A 17,444-nucleotide genomic window follows, 5' to 3' on the forward strand; every position below is an offset into this window, starting at 1 on the left:
CAAACCAATTTTTCTCCGGTTTTCCTGAAATGATATTACCGTATTTACACGATTGTAAGTCGACCCTTTTTTTGAAATTTAAAATTCCGAAGTGGGGGGGTCGACTTACAATCGAAAACGAAACCTTGAACTGCCAATAAAAGCAAGAAAAACAATCTATCAGGGACGCTACTGCGGTGTTAGAAGTTTTTGTTTGCTCTACGGCTCCAAGTGTAGCATTCAGGTATTCCGCGGGCTTTTTGGCCAGGATTTTTCATTTTTTATTTTTACTGCACACACCGTTACCCACCGCGATGGTTCAGTGCTACTGAACAGGATACCCGGGTTAGAACCCGACCGCGGCGGCAGCGTTTCGATGGAAGCGAAACGCAAAGGTGCCCGTGCGCTGTGCGATGTCAGTACAGCAGGTTAAAGATCCCCAGGTGGTCGAAATTATTCCCGAGCCTTTCACTACGGCACCTCGTTCTTCCTTTCTTCTTTCACTCCCTCCTTTATCTCTTCCCTTACAACTGGGTTTCCGCCGATATTTGAGACAAATACTGCGCCACTTCCTTTCCCCCAAAACCAATTTCATTTCATTTCACTTGCAGGAAAGGCCGCTGCCCGCTGTTCCAATCGCGGAGTCTGCGCCAGCACCCGGGAGTGTCGCTAGCTGATGGAAGAGCCGCTATTTCAGTTGGTTGCGCAATACGTAACAGCGGCGCTTCTGGGGAATGCCGATGTTTGCTGGAAGAGCCGACGCCCCGACACCGATCACTCTTTGTTTGGTGGTGCTTGGAGTTGGTGCTTTTGACTCGACTGCCGGCCGCGTGCTTCGCCATGAGCTCTCCAGGTTCGAAAAGCATTCGGCGCTCATTCACTGCAGGGTTCAAGAGGGAGGCCATCATTTACGCCGAAGAAACCAACAACTGCGCGGCGGCCCGCAAGTTCGACGTTTCTGAACGGTTGGTGCGGGAGTGGCGAAAGAAGCGAGACAAAATTTTCGATTGCGACTCCAAGCGAACAGGTTTCCGCGGGCCGAAGTCGGGACGCTTTCTGGAGCTGGAGGTCAAGCTTGCAGCGTATGTCACCGAAATACGTGATCGGTCCCTTCCAGTGACATGCGAAATGATCACGCAACAAGCCCGGGTCTTTGCTGTGGAAGCTGGAATACTCCGAACAGACTTCAAAGCCAGCAGGGCTTGGGCTTCGAAATTTATGAAGAGGGCTGGCTTCTCTCTTTGTCGGCGTACTAGTGTATGCCAGAAGCTGCCTGCTGCTTATGAGGAGAAAGTTCTCGCCTTCCATAGGCACTACCTCAAGCTCCGCGACCCGCGGCGATACCTGCTAGGCCAAATCGGCAATGCGGACCAGACTCCCGTCTACTTCGACATGACGAGCAACACAACAGTGAGCGTGAGGGGAGCTCGCGAGGTTAAGCTTCTCACGACAGGAAACGAGAAACTTCGGTTCACTGTTATGCTATCATGCTTGGCAGATGGCACAAAGCTCCGACCGTACATCGTCTTCAAAATAAAAACTATGCCAAAGGGAATTGATTGAAAGGTGTGATTGTGCGAGCGAACGAAAAAGGCTTTATGACGGACGACTTAGTTATTGATTGGTACCGTCGGGTGTGGCTTTTGAGGCCAGGGGCATCCCTCAAAAATCGCAATCCGAACCTCCTCGTGCTGGACTCATTTCGCGGCCACCTTACCGTGAAAGTGAAGGCAGAGCTCAGAAAAGATACCAGTACAGATATGCTGGTGATTCCCGGCGGTCTGACGGGGCAGCTGCAGCCGCTAGACGTTAGCATTAACAAACCATTCAAGGACTTGCTCCGGCGTGAGTACAATGAGTGGCTGGCGGCAGAAGGGCGGGAACTTACGCCAACGGGGCGCGTGAAGAGAGCCTCCCTGGCGGCTGTGTGCGGGTGGGTAATTTCCGCTTGGGCGGCCGTTCCACGCGATGTCGTGGTGCGGTCATTTAGGAAGTGCGGGCTTTCCATGGAGGACGACGTGCTGTGGGATCGCAGCGGCGACAACGACGACGACGACGACAGCAGTACTACTGAAGATGACTCAAGTGAGGATGAATAGCCCATCTATGCAATAAATTTTCGTTTTTGAAGCACTCCACCGGTGTTTTGTTTTTTTTTAGACATGCAATTGGGGGGGTCGACTTACATTCGCGTCAACTTTTTTTCTTTTCGGACATGCGATTTGGGGGGGTCGACTTACATTCGAGCCGACTTACAATCGTGTAAATACGGTAGTTGCAATTTGTATTTTTAAAAAGCACGCTTATCAAGCTTTATTTTGGCACATAGCATAATAATTCCAATTGTTTTTTTGTGAGACTGTAAAAATCATATCTAGGACACACTGAAATCAGCCTTTTCAAAGAGCAGGAAGAAAAAAATTTTTAGCTCAAAAAGTATTTGAGTTATAACTTTTACATTATAGTGCCAAGTTGTTAAAATAATTTGAATCATTTTGCAATTGCTATAATTTTTTAATAAATTACTTCGGAGAGTTAGTGTCACGTGAATACAAATTTTTTTTTTCATTTCTAATTTTTGTTGTTTTTCTATTTTTTTCACAACTTTTAAAACAAGTATTCCTGTTGAAATAAACTTGACTAAAGAGTGCATTCTATTCCAATCATTGTTATGCATTTTGTATACCTTTACCTAGCATACTTTTTCGAGACAAAATGTTTGTCTGAGACCTATGAAAAACAGTCCTTTTTCCCGTGGTAACGAGAGTTGAAGACACTGCTCTTGTATTGAGCACAGCTTTTACTGCAAACTTCACGCATGAGACACTGCAAACCTTTTTGTTGGAGCCACCTTCACACGTGTCCAAACAGTTAAGCCAGTACAGACTGCTATGAACAACAAAATATGGGTCATTAGGCAAGGGAATAGCTGGACTGCTAACTGATCTTCAAGGCAGTGAAGAATCATCGCTTGCTGCTCATGATTTAGTGGAGACAAGGCAAAGCGAAAGCTTAATATATCATTTACTGCAAAACATAATGCATCGTGTAGTGCAAATACCACAACAAATTTGCTTTGCATCACATGACTCTCACTTCAAACAGCATTACCAAGTATCCAGAGGCCACTTGACTGGAATCCACAACTCTATGTTCTGCTTAATTTCATACCCTTTCAATGTATGTGCAAAAAAGGCCCTGGTGGGGCTTTCAACAGTCCATAAACATCTTCCGCCAATCGTCATCATCATCACCAGCCTGACTATGCCCAGTGCAGGGCAAAGGCCTCTCCTATGTCTCTCCAATTAACCCCGTCCTTTGCCAGCTGCACCCACCGTATGCCCGCATACTTCTTAATCTCATCCACTCACCTAACTTTCTGCCGCCCTTTGCTACGCTTGCCTTCTCTTGGAATCCACTCTGTTACCTTTAAACACCAGCGGTTATCTTGACTTCACATTACATGCCCAGCCCAAGACCATTTCTTTTATAAACAGAACGATTAGCCCTCAGCCCTCAGTCCCCAGCACCTGCGGAGCATCTGACCAAGGCAGCCATCAGACCTGTGATGGAGCAGAGGGTGCTAAGAATCTCTGGCTCTGAACAGGCTACCAATGGAATTTGAACCTGGTAATGTTTAAAGCTAGAACCTTATCCACCAATCATAAACCATCAAATTTACTATACTGGTCTCTTCAGTGTTATCGTAAAACAAGTAACCTGCGTTCAATTAGATGCTTGTACTATGATTACTTCTTATATTATAGCTAACTACACTGACAAACTTGGGCCTTCCACGCACGGCTTTACTGCATGCACAAGAGTCACACAAAGGGAACCAAAAATTTCATTGCATTATAGTGTGGAGTTTTAATTAAGTTTTCTTCATACCCTTGGCATTGAAACAACCAAAGCACTAGTTTGAATAAACCGGCTGTTGCAGTAAGAAAGTCTGAATCAACTAGAGTCTGCTGTATGTGGTTCCCCAGTGTGCAGTAAGATTACGACACTGTCTGTTTGCAGGAATTAAATCACAATTCACTTCTTAATTGCAAGCTAAGGCAATAAAATGAAGTCAAAACTTCTTTAATGAAGCCCGAATTTGCAAATTTTGCAACAAACCCTAAAATTGAATATGCCGTGGCCATTTCAGACCCTGATCAAGCGAAACTTTGCAGAGCCATGTTATTCATCTCATATTTTCAGACTACTCACCTTTCACAAGTGTCGCAGCATTAAAAAATCCTGCTGAACTGGAAGACTTATCACATCGCCCTAAACTTGCTTGTTTAAAGGCTTTTCGATAAGCTGTAGCACCAGCCATACCTTCGCAACGATTTTCTTCAGTCACCTCAAGTCATCTTTCCACGACGTGATCACTTTTTCAAAGTTAAACACATAGAGTTCACCTCAAGTCATCTTATGCCAACTCATTAATCATCATACTATCAATGAGTGCATAGTTTGCAATCAGAGATCGCTACACAAACACGAAAAATTCCAAAAAATCTCATTCGCTGTGACAGAAATGTGTAGTGATTTCTTTGTTGTCCCCCCCCCCCCTCCTTTTCTGTTTTGTGTTATGCATTATGTTCTAATTAATGTTTTTATTGCTGCACTTGTTCTTCCTAAAATGTAATCCCTCCCGTTGAGGGTATTTAGGGGCAATGTTAAAAATAAATAAATGACTGATTGCCAACGGTGCCACTGGGGTATTACTTATTTTTTCGTTTTGCAAATAAATGATGTACCGCATTTACTCGAATCTTAAAGGGCTTGTTGAATGCAACGTTGAGCGGTTGTAGCTGGCTCATCATTCCTGCGGGTGTCACCGCAATGTCCGTACCGCCTTTTGAGAGCACTGACTTTATGGTATCTGTCAAGTGGCTGCGGTAGGAGTAGAGAACTAGGAGTGACTCTTTGGACAATAGGGCCCCAGAACGACATTGCCAAATGCACTAGGCCACCACTCGTCCATCCACTCTATTGTGTGCGCACAACGACTTTTTTGGGGTAAACCTCTCCGGATGGAAGTGTTTTCCACTTAAAAATGAAATAAGGCGGCAGTTTTCGCCCATCGGCCATACAACATAATAACATCATGATAAGACGTTGCTTCTGTTTTGCGCCGTGTTTTGTGCCCTTCTCATTGACTGTGTATGCCACAGGCATGTCGAAATACACTGGGGTCTGATCGGCGTTACCGATTTGGCCCAGGCTGTGCTGCTTCTCCAGCCACTTCTTGATCACAAAGCACTGAAATGCCACCGGCTTCTCCTCAAAATCAGGTGGTATATTTTGGCATATGGAAGTCCGCCGTCACAGGCTGAACCCGAAACGCTTCATAAAACGCGTGACCCAGCCCCTGCTTGCTTTAAATTGGGTCCGTGGAACGCTTCTAAAGTTAGCGACCTCCCTCGCCTTTGCCTATATTATCACCGTCGTCACGGACATCGCACCTTCCCTTTACATCCTGATAAAGTTGGAGACATCCTTTTCCACCTTGTGGTGTCACCCGCTATTGGGTCCAGGGAAGGCCATTCGCTGTGCAGCGCAGCTGAAGAGCTCGTTCTACTGCTTCCACCACCGGCGCACGTTCTTCTCGTCCACACCGAAGTCACGCTGGGCCTGTAGGCTTGAAGTGCTTTCCGCCGCCAAAACTACTTTCCGCTTAAAAGCCGCGGTGTAATGGCATCGCTTGGCGGGTTCCATTGCGCTGCAAACACGGGCATTTCTCGAAGTCACATGGTGACGAACACAAGCAAGTACGGGACAGCGAGACCTTTGTTCCCAACGTTCGAACAAGCCAGCGCCAACAAGCAAAATGGAGCCTGCAAACCTGCAAGCTGCAAGCAGCGGCAAGCTGTGGCCGCGAAATGGCGTTACGTGTCTAGCGGTTGTGGGCAAACCGCATCCTCAAATCTAAGCTGACCCCGACTTTCGTAAACGATAAGTACTGGCCTAGATTCGAGTAAATGCGGTATCTGGAGCATAGAGTTGAGCTTAGCACAGCTTGTCTTATAATATAAAGACATAATCAAACTTCTGCAGCATGCAGAAGCAAAACAGAGTTCACAGCTCACCTCTTGAACTGCCCGGCGAAACTCTCCGCCAGGAGCCATGCCCAGTTGCCGTGTAAGGTGGGCAGACATGCTCAGCAAGAGGATATACATGATGCCCTGAACAAGACCATTCTGGAAGAGGAAGGAATACTGAGCAAGCAATGTGACTATATCACACACACACACATACAACATTTTTTTTTGCCAACAGTCCCTCCTACTGCTTGCGCAAGTTTCCACACAAAGTAACCCAGGCTTCCACAATGGCAGATCAGAAAAACAGATGGAGCTAATGTTGCAGCACAACAGTTCGATGCTACAACTTTTTCACACAAGAAAAAAAAAAACAACGAGATGAGCTTGTAGGAAGCCTTGACAACAGCTTAAGTAACCAAAAACATGAAGCAGCTTTCCACATAACAAATGGATGATCCGAATTTTCCAGGCACAAAAGGTAGGGAATTTCAAACTCCATTCTTTACGGGCACACAAAGCATACACATATGCATGGCTAAATGCAAGCACCAAGACAGCAAGAGATTTCAAAATGACCTATTTACTCACCTGTTTGATGGTTGTCATCATTTTCTCCATGTTCATGCTCTGCGACTCCCTGAGAATAACTTCTTCATCAAAGGACAAGATGTTTAACCGACTCTTGCACAGCTCTATCAAAACAATGTCCGGCTGAGTTTCTTGTATCGTCTAAAAAATATGAAACCCAAAGAAAGCAGAAATGAAATAACACAAACAACTTCGTTGCAAAAGGCTGAGTCAGGAGATTTCACATAATGTTCAAAATGGTTATCACAGCATGCAGCTGGCAAATTTCAAAACCCTGATGCCCACACAGATCTCACCAGATATCTAATGTGAATCATCTGAGCAAAGACCTCCATTATGTTTGTAACCATGATGTCACCATTTCTGACGCCTTGTGAAAAGAACTTTGCCTTTTGTTGAGCGGTACGCCAAAGTTTATCTCGTTATGGTTCTTTCATTAGCATAGTAAGTGATGAAAATATCCTGGCCTCGCTATAATATCCTCGCTACATTTCTGACCGGTTCTGCACGAGAGACTTTGGAAGTGAAAACCTGCCATCTGTGCAAGTCCCCTTTACTTCAGGCAACCTTCGTGACTGGGCCAGCACAGACTGCTTTCGCCTGCGCTTGAGTAACATCTTGCTGCATTCCAACACGTGACCTGAGCCTACATACCGGTCTCATGAACTGTGACTGCTCAAAGGGCATGTGTGAATAGTGTTTTTTTTTTTTGGTTCAAAGCAAAAAGAAATTTTATTCGAATAATTTTAGAATATTTTCAATACTTGTGGCACACAAAAAAAGGTTGAACGGCCCAATAGGCGTTTCCAAATCATCTATTTTTCAAACACACAAGGCCATTACATGAAAAAACAAAAAACTAAGTGCATCGAAGCTTTGCCACACTTATTAAAGCTATGTCAACTTTCTGCAAATATGGCTATCGAAAATTGGGGGACTGACCTACATGCAATGCAACACATAAATGTGGGGCCTCTAACTGCTGCTTTTAACTGGGACTGCATCGTTGTGCAGCTGTTGCTTTTAAGTGGCGTCAGGCATTGGAAATGGGCACCCATGTGTCTCGTGCTAGCTACCTTTTGTGCTCGCGTCTGTTTAGTGACTTTCACGCAGAGAAGAGCAGCTGTGGCAGTCAAGAAAGCTGCGTGTCCTCTGATTAGAGAGATTTAACATCTGCTTCTGCGGGGAGCTACTGCACAGGCCACCCTGAGGACTCCACAAGGCGACAGATGCTGGCTAGCTGTTTGCACCTATAGGGACAAACCAGCACATGCACACTGGCCGCATGCGGAAGTGGATCGAACGATGCTAGATCCCTCTACTGATGCACGCTGGTTATGGCGCGAGCAGTACAAGTAGCGCGGCCACCTTGCAGATACACATCTGGGCGCTGCGCTTCCGTTTGCTCATGTCTGTTGCCGGGAGCATGCGCAGACTGGCTCCAGCATAGAGGCGGGAGCGCGGGCACGCGGTATGGAGTAGGAGCTTTGGTTGCACACGCGCTGCAGTGCCATACAGGAGGAAATGTACACTGAACCAAAACCGCTCGCAGCAGAAGTTCCAGAAAAGTTATCTCGAGAAGAATGCTTGGAGATTTCGAATACCAAACCTTCGGATCGAATTGAATACTTTACTATTTGACCGAATATTCAAAATGATCGAGCATTCACACATGCCTAGCAAACACTTAAAATGCCTGTACGTGCAGTGTTTGACTGCTGACCTCGGGCCTCCTCCTACACAATGAAGCAGGAAATTACTTGTACAAATCTCACGGTGTGGTAGGATTCGTCCAAGAACACTGGCAGTTGTGGCACCTCACCTAAATCAACCTGCCCATAGCCAATGCAAGCAATGTCGCATCCTGTGACACCTTGTGACAAGGCTATAGAGGTCTCGAGCAAATGCTGACCACAAGTCGCACCTTTGAGGGGGGCTCGTCCAAAAGGCAGTTAAGCACAATGATGTGCAGAACACTGCTCGCCTGCAGCAGGGAAGAAAGTGATGTCAATCAAATCACATCACTCCATGTTGCACGTGCTACGCAACAATCTCTGCTTCACCCATGCTGGAGCAGCAAAGTGGCGAGGAGCGGGGAGCACTGCAGCACGGGCCGGGCAGAGATTACCACGTAATATGTACATCATGGAGTGGCAGAAATTGATTTACATCGCTTCACACCTTCCTGCAGACGCGTAGTTCTTGAATGACAAGAGAAATGGCCCAAATTAGATGAGCCGCCGCATTGAGGGTAATCGCGTTTTCGAAATCCCAAAAATTGATATGCCTATTACAGTCGAACCCCGCCACAACGAACGCCGCTTCAACGAAATATTTCAGATTTCTCATGAGCTAGCCATAGAAAACAATGTATGCTAGTTCTCGCCACAACAAATTATCTTTTCAGGTGCGTTTCCGCTTCAACGAAATTTTTGTTCAGTGGAGATGGGCTTAACATTTATTTTACTACAAAACAAGCATAACATTACCCATCCGTACATTGATAACATTTAATTTCACCGAAAACACTTGCTGGAATCGATGTGTGCGCCATAGTGCATCGAGTACAAATGGGTGGCGCCATTCTATATCTTCCGCCATCCGTCATATCGGATGTCGACCTCGATGAATACATCGCCGTTGATGCGGACGTGGTAGCACACGAGGAGCCAACCGATGAAGCAATAATTGAAGGGGCCCGCCACAACGACGCCTCGTCCGAAGATGAGAACGATGTACAGGTTGCACCAGCCCTGCCGTCTGCATTGCATGCGGCCGACGCACTTGACACCATTCGCACTTTCATTGGTGAGCATGACGACGACATCACGATGCAGTTATTGGCCGAGCGCGAAACTCGCGCCACGACGCTCATGTCCACTAAAAGGACGCAAGCCAAGATAACCAAATTTTTTGGAAATAAATGATATTTTTTAACAGTGCAGTCAGATCTTAGATTTTTTGGTTTGATTTTGCCACAACGAAATTTCTGCTTCAACGAAACTTTTCGCGCACCCCGTGAATTTAGTTGTAGCGGGGTTCGACTGTACTAACATCCAGCTACAACTCACTAATTGCAATCGGGTACCTATCAATAACAGTTAAAAAGTTAACTATTAGAATTTAGTCAGTCACTCTGCTAGTTAACATGATTTGCAGTTTTTTTACGTCCGCCAACACTGGTGTTACTATGCCGCAAAAACGTTCTCTTTAGTTCAAAAACCCTATTTCTAAAAATTAGTGGCCTGCTTCCCTGAAACACCTGGTATAGCGCATCAGGGCTGGCCCCACGCTCTCAGGCCTGCCTGCGGAAGTGACAGGTAAAACCTTAAAGGGAGCTTCAGCAGTGTATTTCTCAGTGTATTTACATGAAATTTTTTAAGCATACTGGAAATAATTTTATGACTACTCTCACAAAATTTTACTGTTCTATCTCGAGAAAATTGTTTTCTAATACTTATTTTTCTTCTCAATCTTGTGAAAAGGCTGCAGAGTTAGGAAAATGCTGCAGAAGACTAGTTCAACATTCATTGAGTCCCTCCTGGCTTGCCACAGGTCAAGACCATTCTTGGAATTTTTTTTCAAAAGCATAAATTTTAATTCTGAATTTTCGCAATGCAGTGTCCCTTGACATATCTAGCGTAACAAAAAATTTCATACAAGAAATTTAAAATGCACAATTTTTAAAAACCAAGAATGTCTTGACCTACACTATGGCCCTAGGAGTGCAACAAAAAAAAAAAAACAAGAAATCTCCTTCGCGAGGCGAGCACCTAAGCAGAAAACCGAATGGAGAAAAACGCCAATTGTTCGAGAGTTTTCCTGCAATGCACAGCCGCTGCAGCTCACAAAACAATTTTTTTAGAGTCCTTCTAGGCCATTTTCAGCAATGAACTTTGGGACAGCATTAAAAATGAGGTATACAAGCAGACAAAACAATTATATAAATTTTTTTCAAATTCCTTGGTGATTTCAAAGCTGTGTCCCCCTTAACTTCCTGGCCCACAGCAATATGAAGACAGCTATGAAGGCATCACGACTTTGCAGCACACGAAAAACTCCAAAAGATGACACAAGTGACCGGCTACCCTAGAGAGGCACAAATCCTTCCAAAACCTACCTTGGCTACATCTTCCTGGCTCTCTAGGCTAAAATGAGCAGTGCCCACGAGGTAGACGACCGACCCTTCCTGCGTCTTCAGCACGGTCACCGTCTCGGGAAGCTCTGGGTTTGCATTCCGAACTCTCTTTACGGTCACTGGCAGTGTGTGCCCGGCACCCCCAGTGATGTGGCTCAGTTCCAGGCCCTCACCGATTCCTTCAGAATCAGTCTCCGACTGCACGTCTTCTGCACAGAGGGAAACGTCATAAGTAGGGGCTGGGCACTTCAGTTTCAACCGGTAAAGACCGATAAAAGTACGGCAAATTTAGTTTTAGAAATTTGGTTTTAGCCAAAAAAGGTCAGTATTCTTGGCATGTACGGCATAGCTGGCTGGCTGTTGATGGCTGTTGAGTACGAATTACACTCAGTCGAAAATTAAAGCAGGGAAGCCAAGGGCATGATAAGACGGTGGCACTGCTGGATAAGCCGCGCAGTTGTGCGATTTGAGATATTATTCCGGTTGTTCGCACTCCTCTGCAGACCAGGAAGCACCACAGTCTTGCCATCTGCTAGCTGAGCACTGATTGTTAGGTTTATCAAGTGCCGAAAAAAGTCAGTAATTCATTCGTTGAAAATAATATTCACTAAAAGAAAAAGAGAACGAAACTTGCATTCTGAAATAACACTACAAAAAAGTCCACCGAATTTTTGAAAAATAAAAATCGAAAATTCCAACCCCTAGTCATAAGCGATGCTATGTTGTGGCAGCTATTCTCAAATATGGGAGCACGATAAGGCACACAGGGCACACATACATGACAGATGATGCACAGCTCAATGGTAAAGCTGATGGTGAGTGGTAATGCACTCTTTAAGTGACTTCGTTTTATGCCACAAACCAGCAACGTCATTCCCTATGAGAAAACAGCAGGAATCTTAAAAGTGCACTAAAATCTCTACACAAGTATTCGTACTTTCTCTCTCACTGAAACAGATCTACTAAATGTAGTCGCTTGCAATCTCATGCAACACTACCAAGCACCAAAGTTCTTCAACCAGCACAGTGACTCGGCATAAAACAGATTTTCAGTGGGTGCTGTATTTACACGATTGTAAGCCGACCCATCCTTTTTAAACTGAAAATTCAAAGTTTGGGGGGGGGGGGGACTTACAATCAAAATAAAGCATGACATCATCAATAAAGGCGAGAAAAACAAGATATCAGGGGCACTGCGGCATGGTTGCAGTTTTGTGTTAGCTCTACAGTTCTACCCAGTAGCATTCGGCCTATTACTCGGGACAAGCTCCTCACAGCACCACTGAGAGTGAACATATCAAATATCAAACCATTATTGAAAGTACTCCAAAGTTGCTCATCTTCTTCCTGTGCATCTGTAGAGGAACTGCAACAGCATCGATACAGACATAGGCTAGTGTGCCTTGCTAATGCTGGCACTTATGTTCGTTCTTAATAGAACCCATGCCAATGTGGGGATGATTTGAGTAGAAAGAAAAGAACGGCAATAATGAGGTGATTTTCAAAAAGGTGCGCCGGAAAAGTACACTACACTAGCAAAAATCCTGATATGCAAAACAGCAGCAATTTTTATTCCTAATCATTGTCTTGACAGCCTATCAATGTCTCTAGCGGAATATCTTGACAGTTACTATATTTTGTTCTCAAAATACGCGTGTATTCAAAATCCACTTTACAGGGGCCAAGACATAATTAGGTAAACATGCCTTTTGTCTTTGCCACCTGGAAAGTAGTTGTTTTTCCTGCAAATAAAGCATTACTGGCTGACTGACTGGCTATTTTCATCTTTTATTCCATTCTCATGCCTAACCCGAGTTCCTTTTGTCGTCACTGCTCAAGCTACCCTAGCTGGTGCTGGTGAAGAAAACAGTGAAAAAGAGGAAGTGGCACCTGTGTCTCTCGAGACAAAGCTGTCCTCTTCGGAGTCGCCGTCTGCGGTCTCTTCCCCCATGTCCCCTTCATCAGCCGTGGAAAAGTGCTCGGGCGAGGAGACCGTCTTGGAGTAATCCCCATCCCCATTGGTGGCCGTGAGCAGCGACAGGCTCTTCTCAGAGTCGGAGGTCTCCTGCCGTTTTGCAGGGCTGCCATTCAAGGAGCCAGACACCTTGGCTTCGACATTCCCATTGCCATCCCCAGTGAGCGACATGCCGGAGAGTGCCTTCAGAGTGCCCGAGGTCGGCCCATTGGCCCTGGCATCACCAGCCACCTTGTCGGGGGGTGCCGACACGCCTGGAGCTACGGTAAATATGTGCAAGATACAATGAGATGCAGCGAGAGAGCAATGTGAGGCGGCAGGCTACAATGAGCTCAAGATTTTCAGCATTTCGAACATGCCGTTTAGCATCTTGAAGCTACATAAGAGCCATGACCATCACTTATTTCATTTTAATGTGTTAACATTACAAGTGTCTGTGCAAGCGGAAGTGCCGACCGCTTGCACAGTGGGATTGCTGAGGGTCAAGTGTGCCATATTAATCCTAAAGTGACCGTGAATTACTAAGAAGAGAAACTTCAACCTTTTAACATTTCATCTGGTTTCAAGAGTTTCAAGCTTTGCTAATTTAGAAAATGTTCTTATTACACTGGCTAGTGTAAACAAATCTATATAGTAGCCAATGTAATGAGAACATTAATGAGAGAGACAGTAGCACACAGCAGTGCATCATCCCGTCACTACCAAAAGAGGAAGTAAAGAAAGCCATAGGAGTAATGCGAAGGGGAAATGCAGCTGGTGAGGATCAGGTAACGGCAGATCTGTTGAAGGACAGAGGGAAGATTCTGCTAGAAAAACTAGCCACCCTGTATATGCAATTGCCTTATGACCTCGACCGCACCAGAAGCTTGGAAGAACGCAAACATAATCTTAATTCTTATGAAAGGTGATGCCAACGACTTGAAAAATTACAGCCCAATAAGCTTACTGCCCATTGCCTAAAAGGTATTTACTAAGGTAATTGCTAATAGAGTGAGGGCAACCTTAGACATCAATCAACCAAATAATCAGGCAGGCTTCCGTAAAGGATGTTCCACAGTAGATCATATTCACACTATCAATCAGGTGACAGAGAAATGCGCAGAATAGAACCGACCCCTATATAAAGCCTTCATTGATTACGAGAAAGCATTTGATTCAGTGGAAACCTCAGCAGTCATGCAGGCATTGCGGAATCAGGGTGTAGAAGAGCCTTATGCAAAAATACTGGACGATATCTATAGCAACTGTACAGCTACCATAGTCCTCCATAAAGTCAGCAATAAAATTCCGATAAGGAATGGTGTCAGGCAGGGAGACACTATCTTGCTGATGATATTCACCGCCCGTTTACAGGAGGCATTCCAAGGCCTGAATTAGGAACAGTTGGGGATAAGAGTTAATGGAGAATACCTAAATAATCTTGCTGAGTCACTCAGGAGATGAACTGCAAAGCATGATCAGTGAGTTAGACAGGCAGCACAGAACGGTGGGTCTAAAAACTAGGCATCTTTAGCATACCGTGTACCATGTTACCGTTACTGTGACCAGAGTATCGAGAGCCCTCGCGCCGCCACTAGAGGCCGCCAGATGGTGCCAGGTACCCGGCAGCTGCGCGCAAGCCTTCCGTATCGTGACCATTCAGCGCATGCTTACTGCCGGTTGGTGGGATTCCGGCACTCCAGTCATGGTAACACTAACACGGTACACGGTATGCTAAAGGTGTCTATTAACATGCAAAAAACCAAAGTAATGTTCAACAGTCTAGCAAGGGAACAGCAGTTCACAATTGGTAGCAAGGTGCTGGTAGTGGTAAAGGAATACACCTCCTTAAGGCAGGTAGTGACTGCTGATCCAGATCATGAGAGGGAAATAACTAGAAAAATAAGAATGGGGTGGAGAGCATATGGTAGGTTCTCTCAGAAAATGAATGGCAGTTTACCAAATCTTTCAAGAGAAAAGTATACAACAGCTGTATCTTACCGGTAGTCAACTATGAGGCAGAAACGTGGAGGCTAACGAAAAGAGTTCAGCTTATGTTAAGGACAACACAGCGAGCTGGGGAAAGAAAAATTATAGGTGTAATTTTAAGAGACCGGAAGCAGGCAGAGTGGGTGAGGGAACAAACGCGGGTTAACGACATCCTAGTCAAAATCAGGGGAAGAAATGGGCTTGGGCAGGGCATGTAATGCGAAGACAAGATAACCGCTGCTCCTTAAGGGTAACAGAGTGAATTCCAAGAGAAGGCAAGTGTAGCAGGGGGCGGCGAAAATTGCCTGCAGCAGGCAAGCTGTTCATAAAGTAACTGAAAGGCTGCACTACTTATGAAGGGCTAGCAGTAGAAGCAGTGAGCAACAGAAGCCTTGAAAGTGAAGTTATAATCACTGCTTGCAAGAAAATCTAGCAGGTACAGAAAAACATCAGAAGTGTTGCCAGAAATATGATCTCTGTACACTATTTATTTGTAAAAAGTTGTTCGCTACCACAACTGCTGCATTTCTGCGACAGCAGTGACAAGCAGTTTTAATTTCAACAACAGGACTCTACTCTATGTGAATGATATCTCTAGAGACTATAGAGAACTTGAACTCATTCAGCACACATTGGAGTGCATAAAAAAACACTACAACAGCCGCAGGCGGAGCTACAACAAAGTGTTGCAACACACCATAGTGGGCGAGTTGGTAATGCATAGTGAAAAAACAGGAACAGTGCAAAAATTGTGGGACAAGATAAAACGAGACAGATGAGTGCTGAACTCAAAACTGGTGTTGTTTATACCTGTAGCAATATCACAGCGCTCCTTTCGCGATATCCCGATTTTGTTTCTCTGTCAACTATATCGCAAGCGTGTTCTGCAACACAATGGTATTAAAGTGTGCATTTTCTGAACAAAAAACGCCAGTTGTGAGTTCAGTGCTTGTCTCTTTATCATGTCCTCTGTTTCTTGTGTTGTTACCATTTTTCACAACAAAGCATGATAAAAAATTTGCACCAATGGTTTTCCATTTCTGCACCTTTGTAGTAGATACAGCCAAAAAGTTGGTACCACACAAAGTCTTACCCTTCTGCCACTATTTCTTTTTTTAATTTTCGTGCACACACGCGTGTACAAGAAACACTAATTAACGCCCGCACATGAATATACTATTTGACCACAGTTCTCATGTGCCGAGAAGGACAAGAGCTAGGTGGCACGTCCATCACAATCTTGTGACACATTAGCACATACTTGATTCGTGCAACAAAATGAGAGCATGCGCACATTTTGCATAAAGGCATTGAAGTAAAAGTAAGAAAAAATCACATTGTTGAACCACCACACTCCACAACACCACACACCATGCACAGCAGAGTTAGTTGAATTAGCATCCACATGGCGTGGAGCCTGCCCCAATGAAATTTCTATTACAGATATGTCAGCCAGCATAATGTACAAAAACAGGATGACACTGAGCCACATTGTAAAATGAACTTCAAGTCATCTGATCTCTCATTAAGCTTATAATAGGAAGACAGATGAACAGGCTGCTATGTTACACGTTACAGATAAGAAAGAAAAGATAAAAACTCCACCTTATGTGAAGCAAATAAAAAAGAAGGAAAAAGTCAGCTCTACTGCAAGCCTAGATTTGTCTCAAATGACTAAAATGGTTTGCAAAAATGCCGGGAAGCTACTCGTACACCCAAGTGATGCCACGTCTCACCGCTACGAAGAACTTAAGTGTTTTAGAGCACTACAAAAGACCAGATGACTGCTAAATGCATCAGTAGTAAGCTAATTTTGCTAGTCCATGAAGTACAACGTGTAACGGGCTTCAAACCAAAGTACAAACATATTTAAAGTTTTGCCACTCGTACCAACTGTTAAAAATCGACACAGAACTTGTCGGAACGCCGGCCGCGAAGTCAGCCGTAAATAATCATAACTTATGAGCCTCTTCGTTCACTGGGTAACGTTTTCCAAATGTAACCAACGGTTCGCCATGGAAAAGAAGCAACAAAAGAGTTCGCTTTTTGATCCTGAGAAACATGTAAAGGTAAAGCCGTTCGTCATCAATACACTGCACCCGATAAGGACAAAGCCAAACTGATGTCTTTCAACGTCAATTCTCCGGTGCCATTTGCGGCATGATTCACGGACTACTGTGACAGCAAGGAACATCACCTCCGTTCACGCGCTGTGTGCCTCAATAATTTAGCCTGCGAACATATGGCGACGATTGCAGCGCATTAGTAAATAAATTCACGAACAGCATAATTATGGTCCACGTCGCAAACATAAACACACATATTTTAATACGCATATTTCTTAGCAGTCTATCTTAAAAAACGCAGCGGAATGTCACGATGAGCACGCTACTCAGTGGGGGTACTGTAATGACGTGTAGTGTGAAATATATTAGATTAAACGCGCACTCAACGTAACCAAAACTCCTGCTGCCACACAACATTGCTCATTTCTACAGAACTTTAAACTTTATAAATAGCATGAAAATTGAAGAACTTAGCCATACGATTGTCTTTCTACACACTCGTGCGCTCCTTGGCTAGCAAACTAGTTAAATTTCAGAAAAAAAATCAGCTGCAATTTTCACCTTCTGCTGCCGCCGAGTCACCCATGTTTTTCTTTGCATTGCAGCATGTGAAGTAAACCACCGATTTAAAAGCCGCAGTTGGGTATGCTGTATGTAGACCGCATAGACAATGCGTTTATGTAAATTATAAA

The 17,444-nt window shown here is 44.7% G+C and overlaps 1 protein-coding gene across 3 annotated transcripts in view; it reads right to left on the minus strand.

The window, feature by feature from the left end:
• Positions 1-17,408, minus strand: part of LOC144098286 (traB domain-containing protein) — a 29,601-nt gene extending 12,193 nt beyond the window's left edge. Inside the window, exons 1-5 of one of the 3 annotated variants that reach the window (XM_077630801.1) lie at positions 17,314-17,408; positions 12,634-12,978; positions 10,726-10,952; positions 6,606-6,746; positions 6,063-6,173 (exon numbers count right to left, since the gene is read on the minus strand). In XM_077630801.1, coding sequence (XP_077486927.1) covers positions 6,063-6,173; positions 6,606-6,746; positions 10,726-10,952; positions 12,634-12,978; positions 17,314-17,338 — 849 coding nt within the window. In that variant the 5' untranslated portion in view covers positions 17,339-17,408. Of the gene's footprint in view, positions 1-6,062; positions 6,174-6,605; positions 6,747-10,725; positions 10,953-12,633; positions 12,979-17,232 lie in introns of all 3 variants that reach the window. The other 2 variants (XM_077630803.1, XM_077630802.1) reach the window with 2 other exon arrangements.
• Between the last annotated feature and the right edge of the window lie 36 nt (positions 17,409-17,444).

The sequence above is a fragment of the Amblyomma americanum genome, chromosome 7 (assembly GCF_052857255.1).
Source record: "Amblyomma americanum isolate KBUSLIRL-KWMA chromosome 7, ASM5285725v1, whole genome shotgun sequence".
Lineage (NCBI taxonomy): Eukaryota > Metazoa > Arthropoda > Arachnida > Ixodida > Ixodidae > Amblyomma > Amblyomma americanum.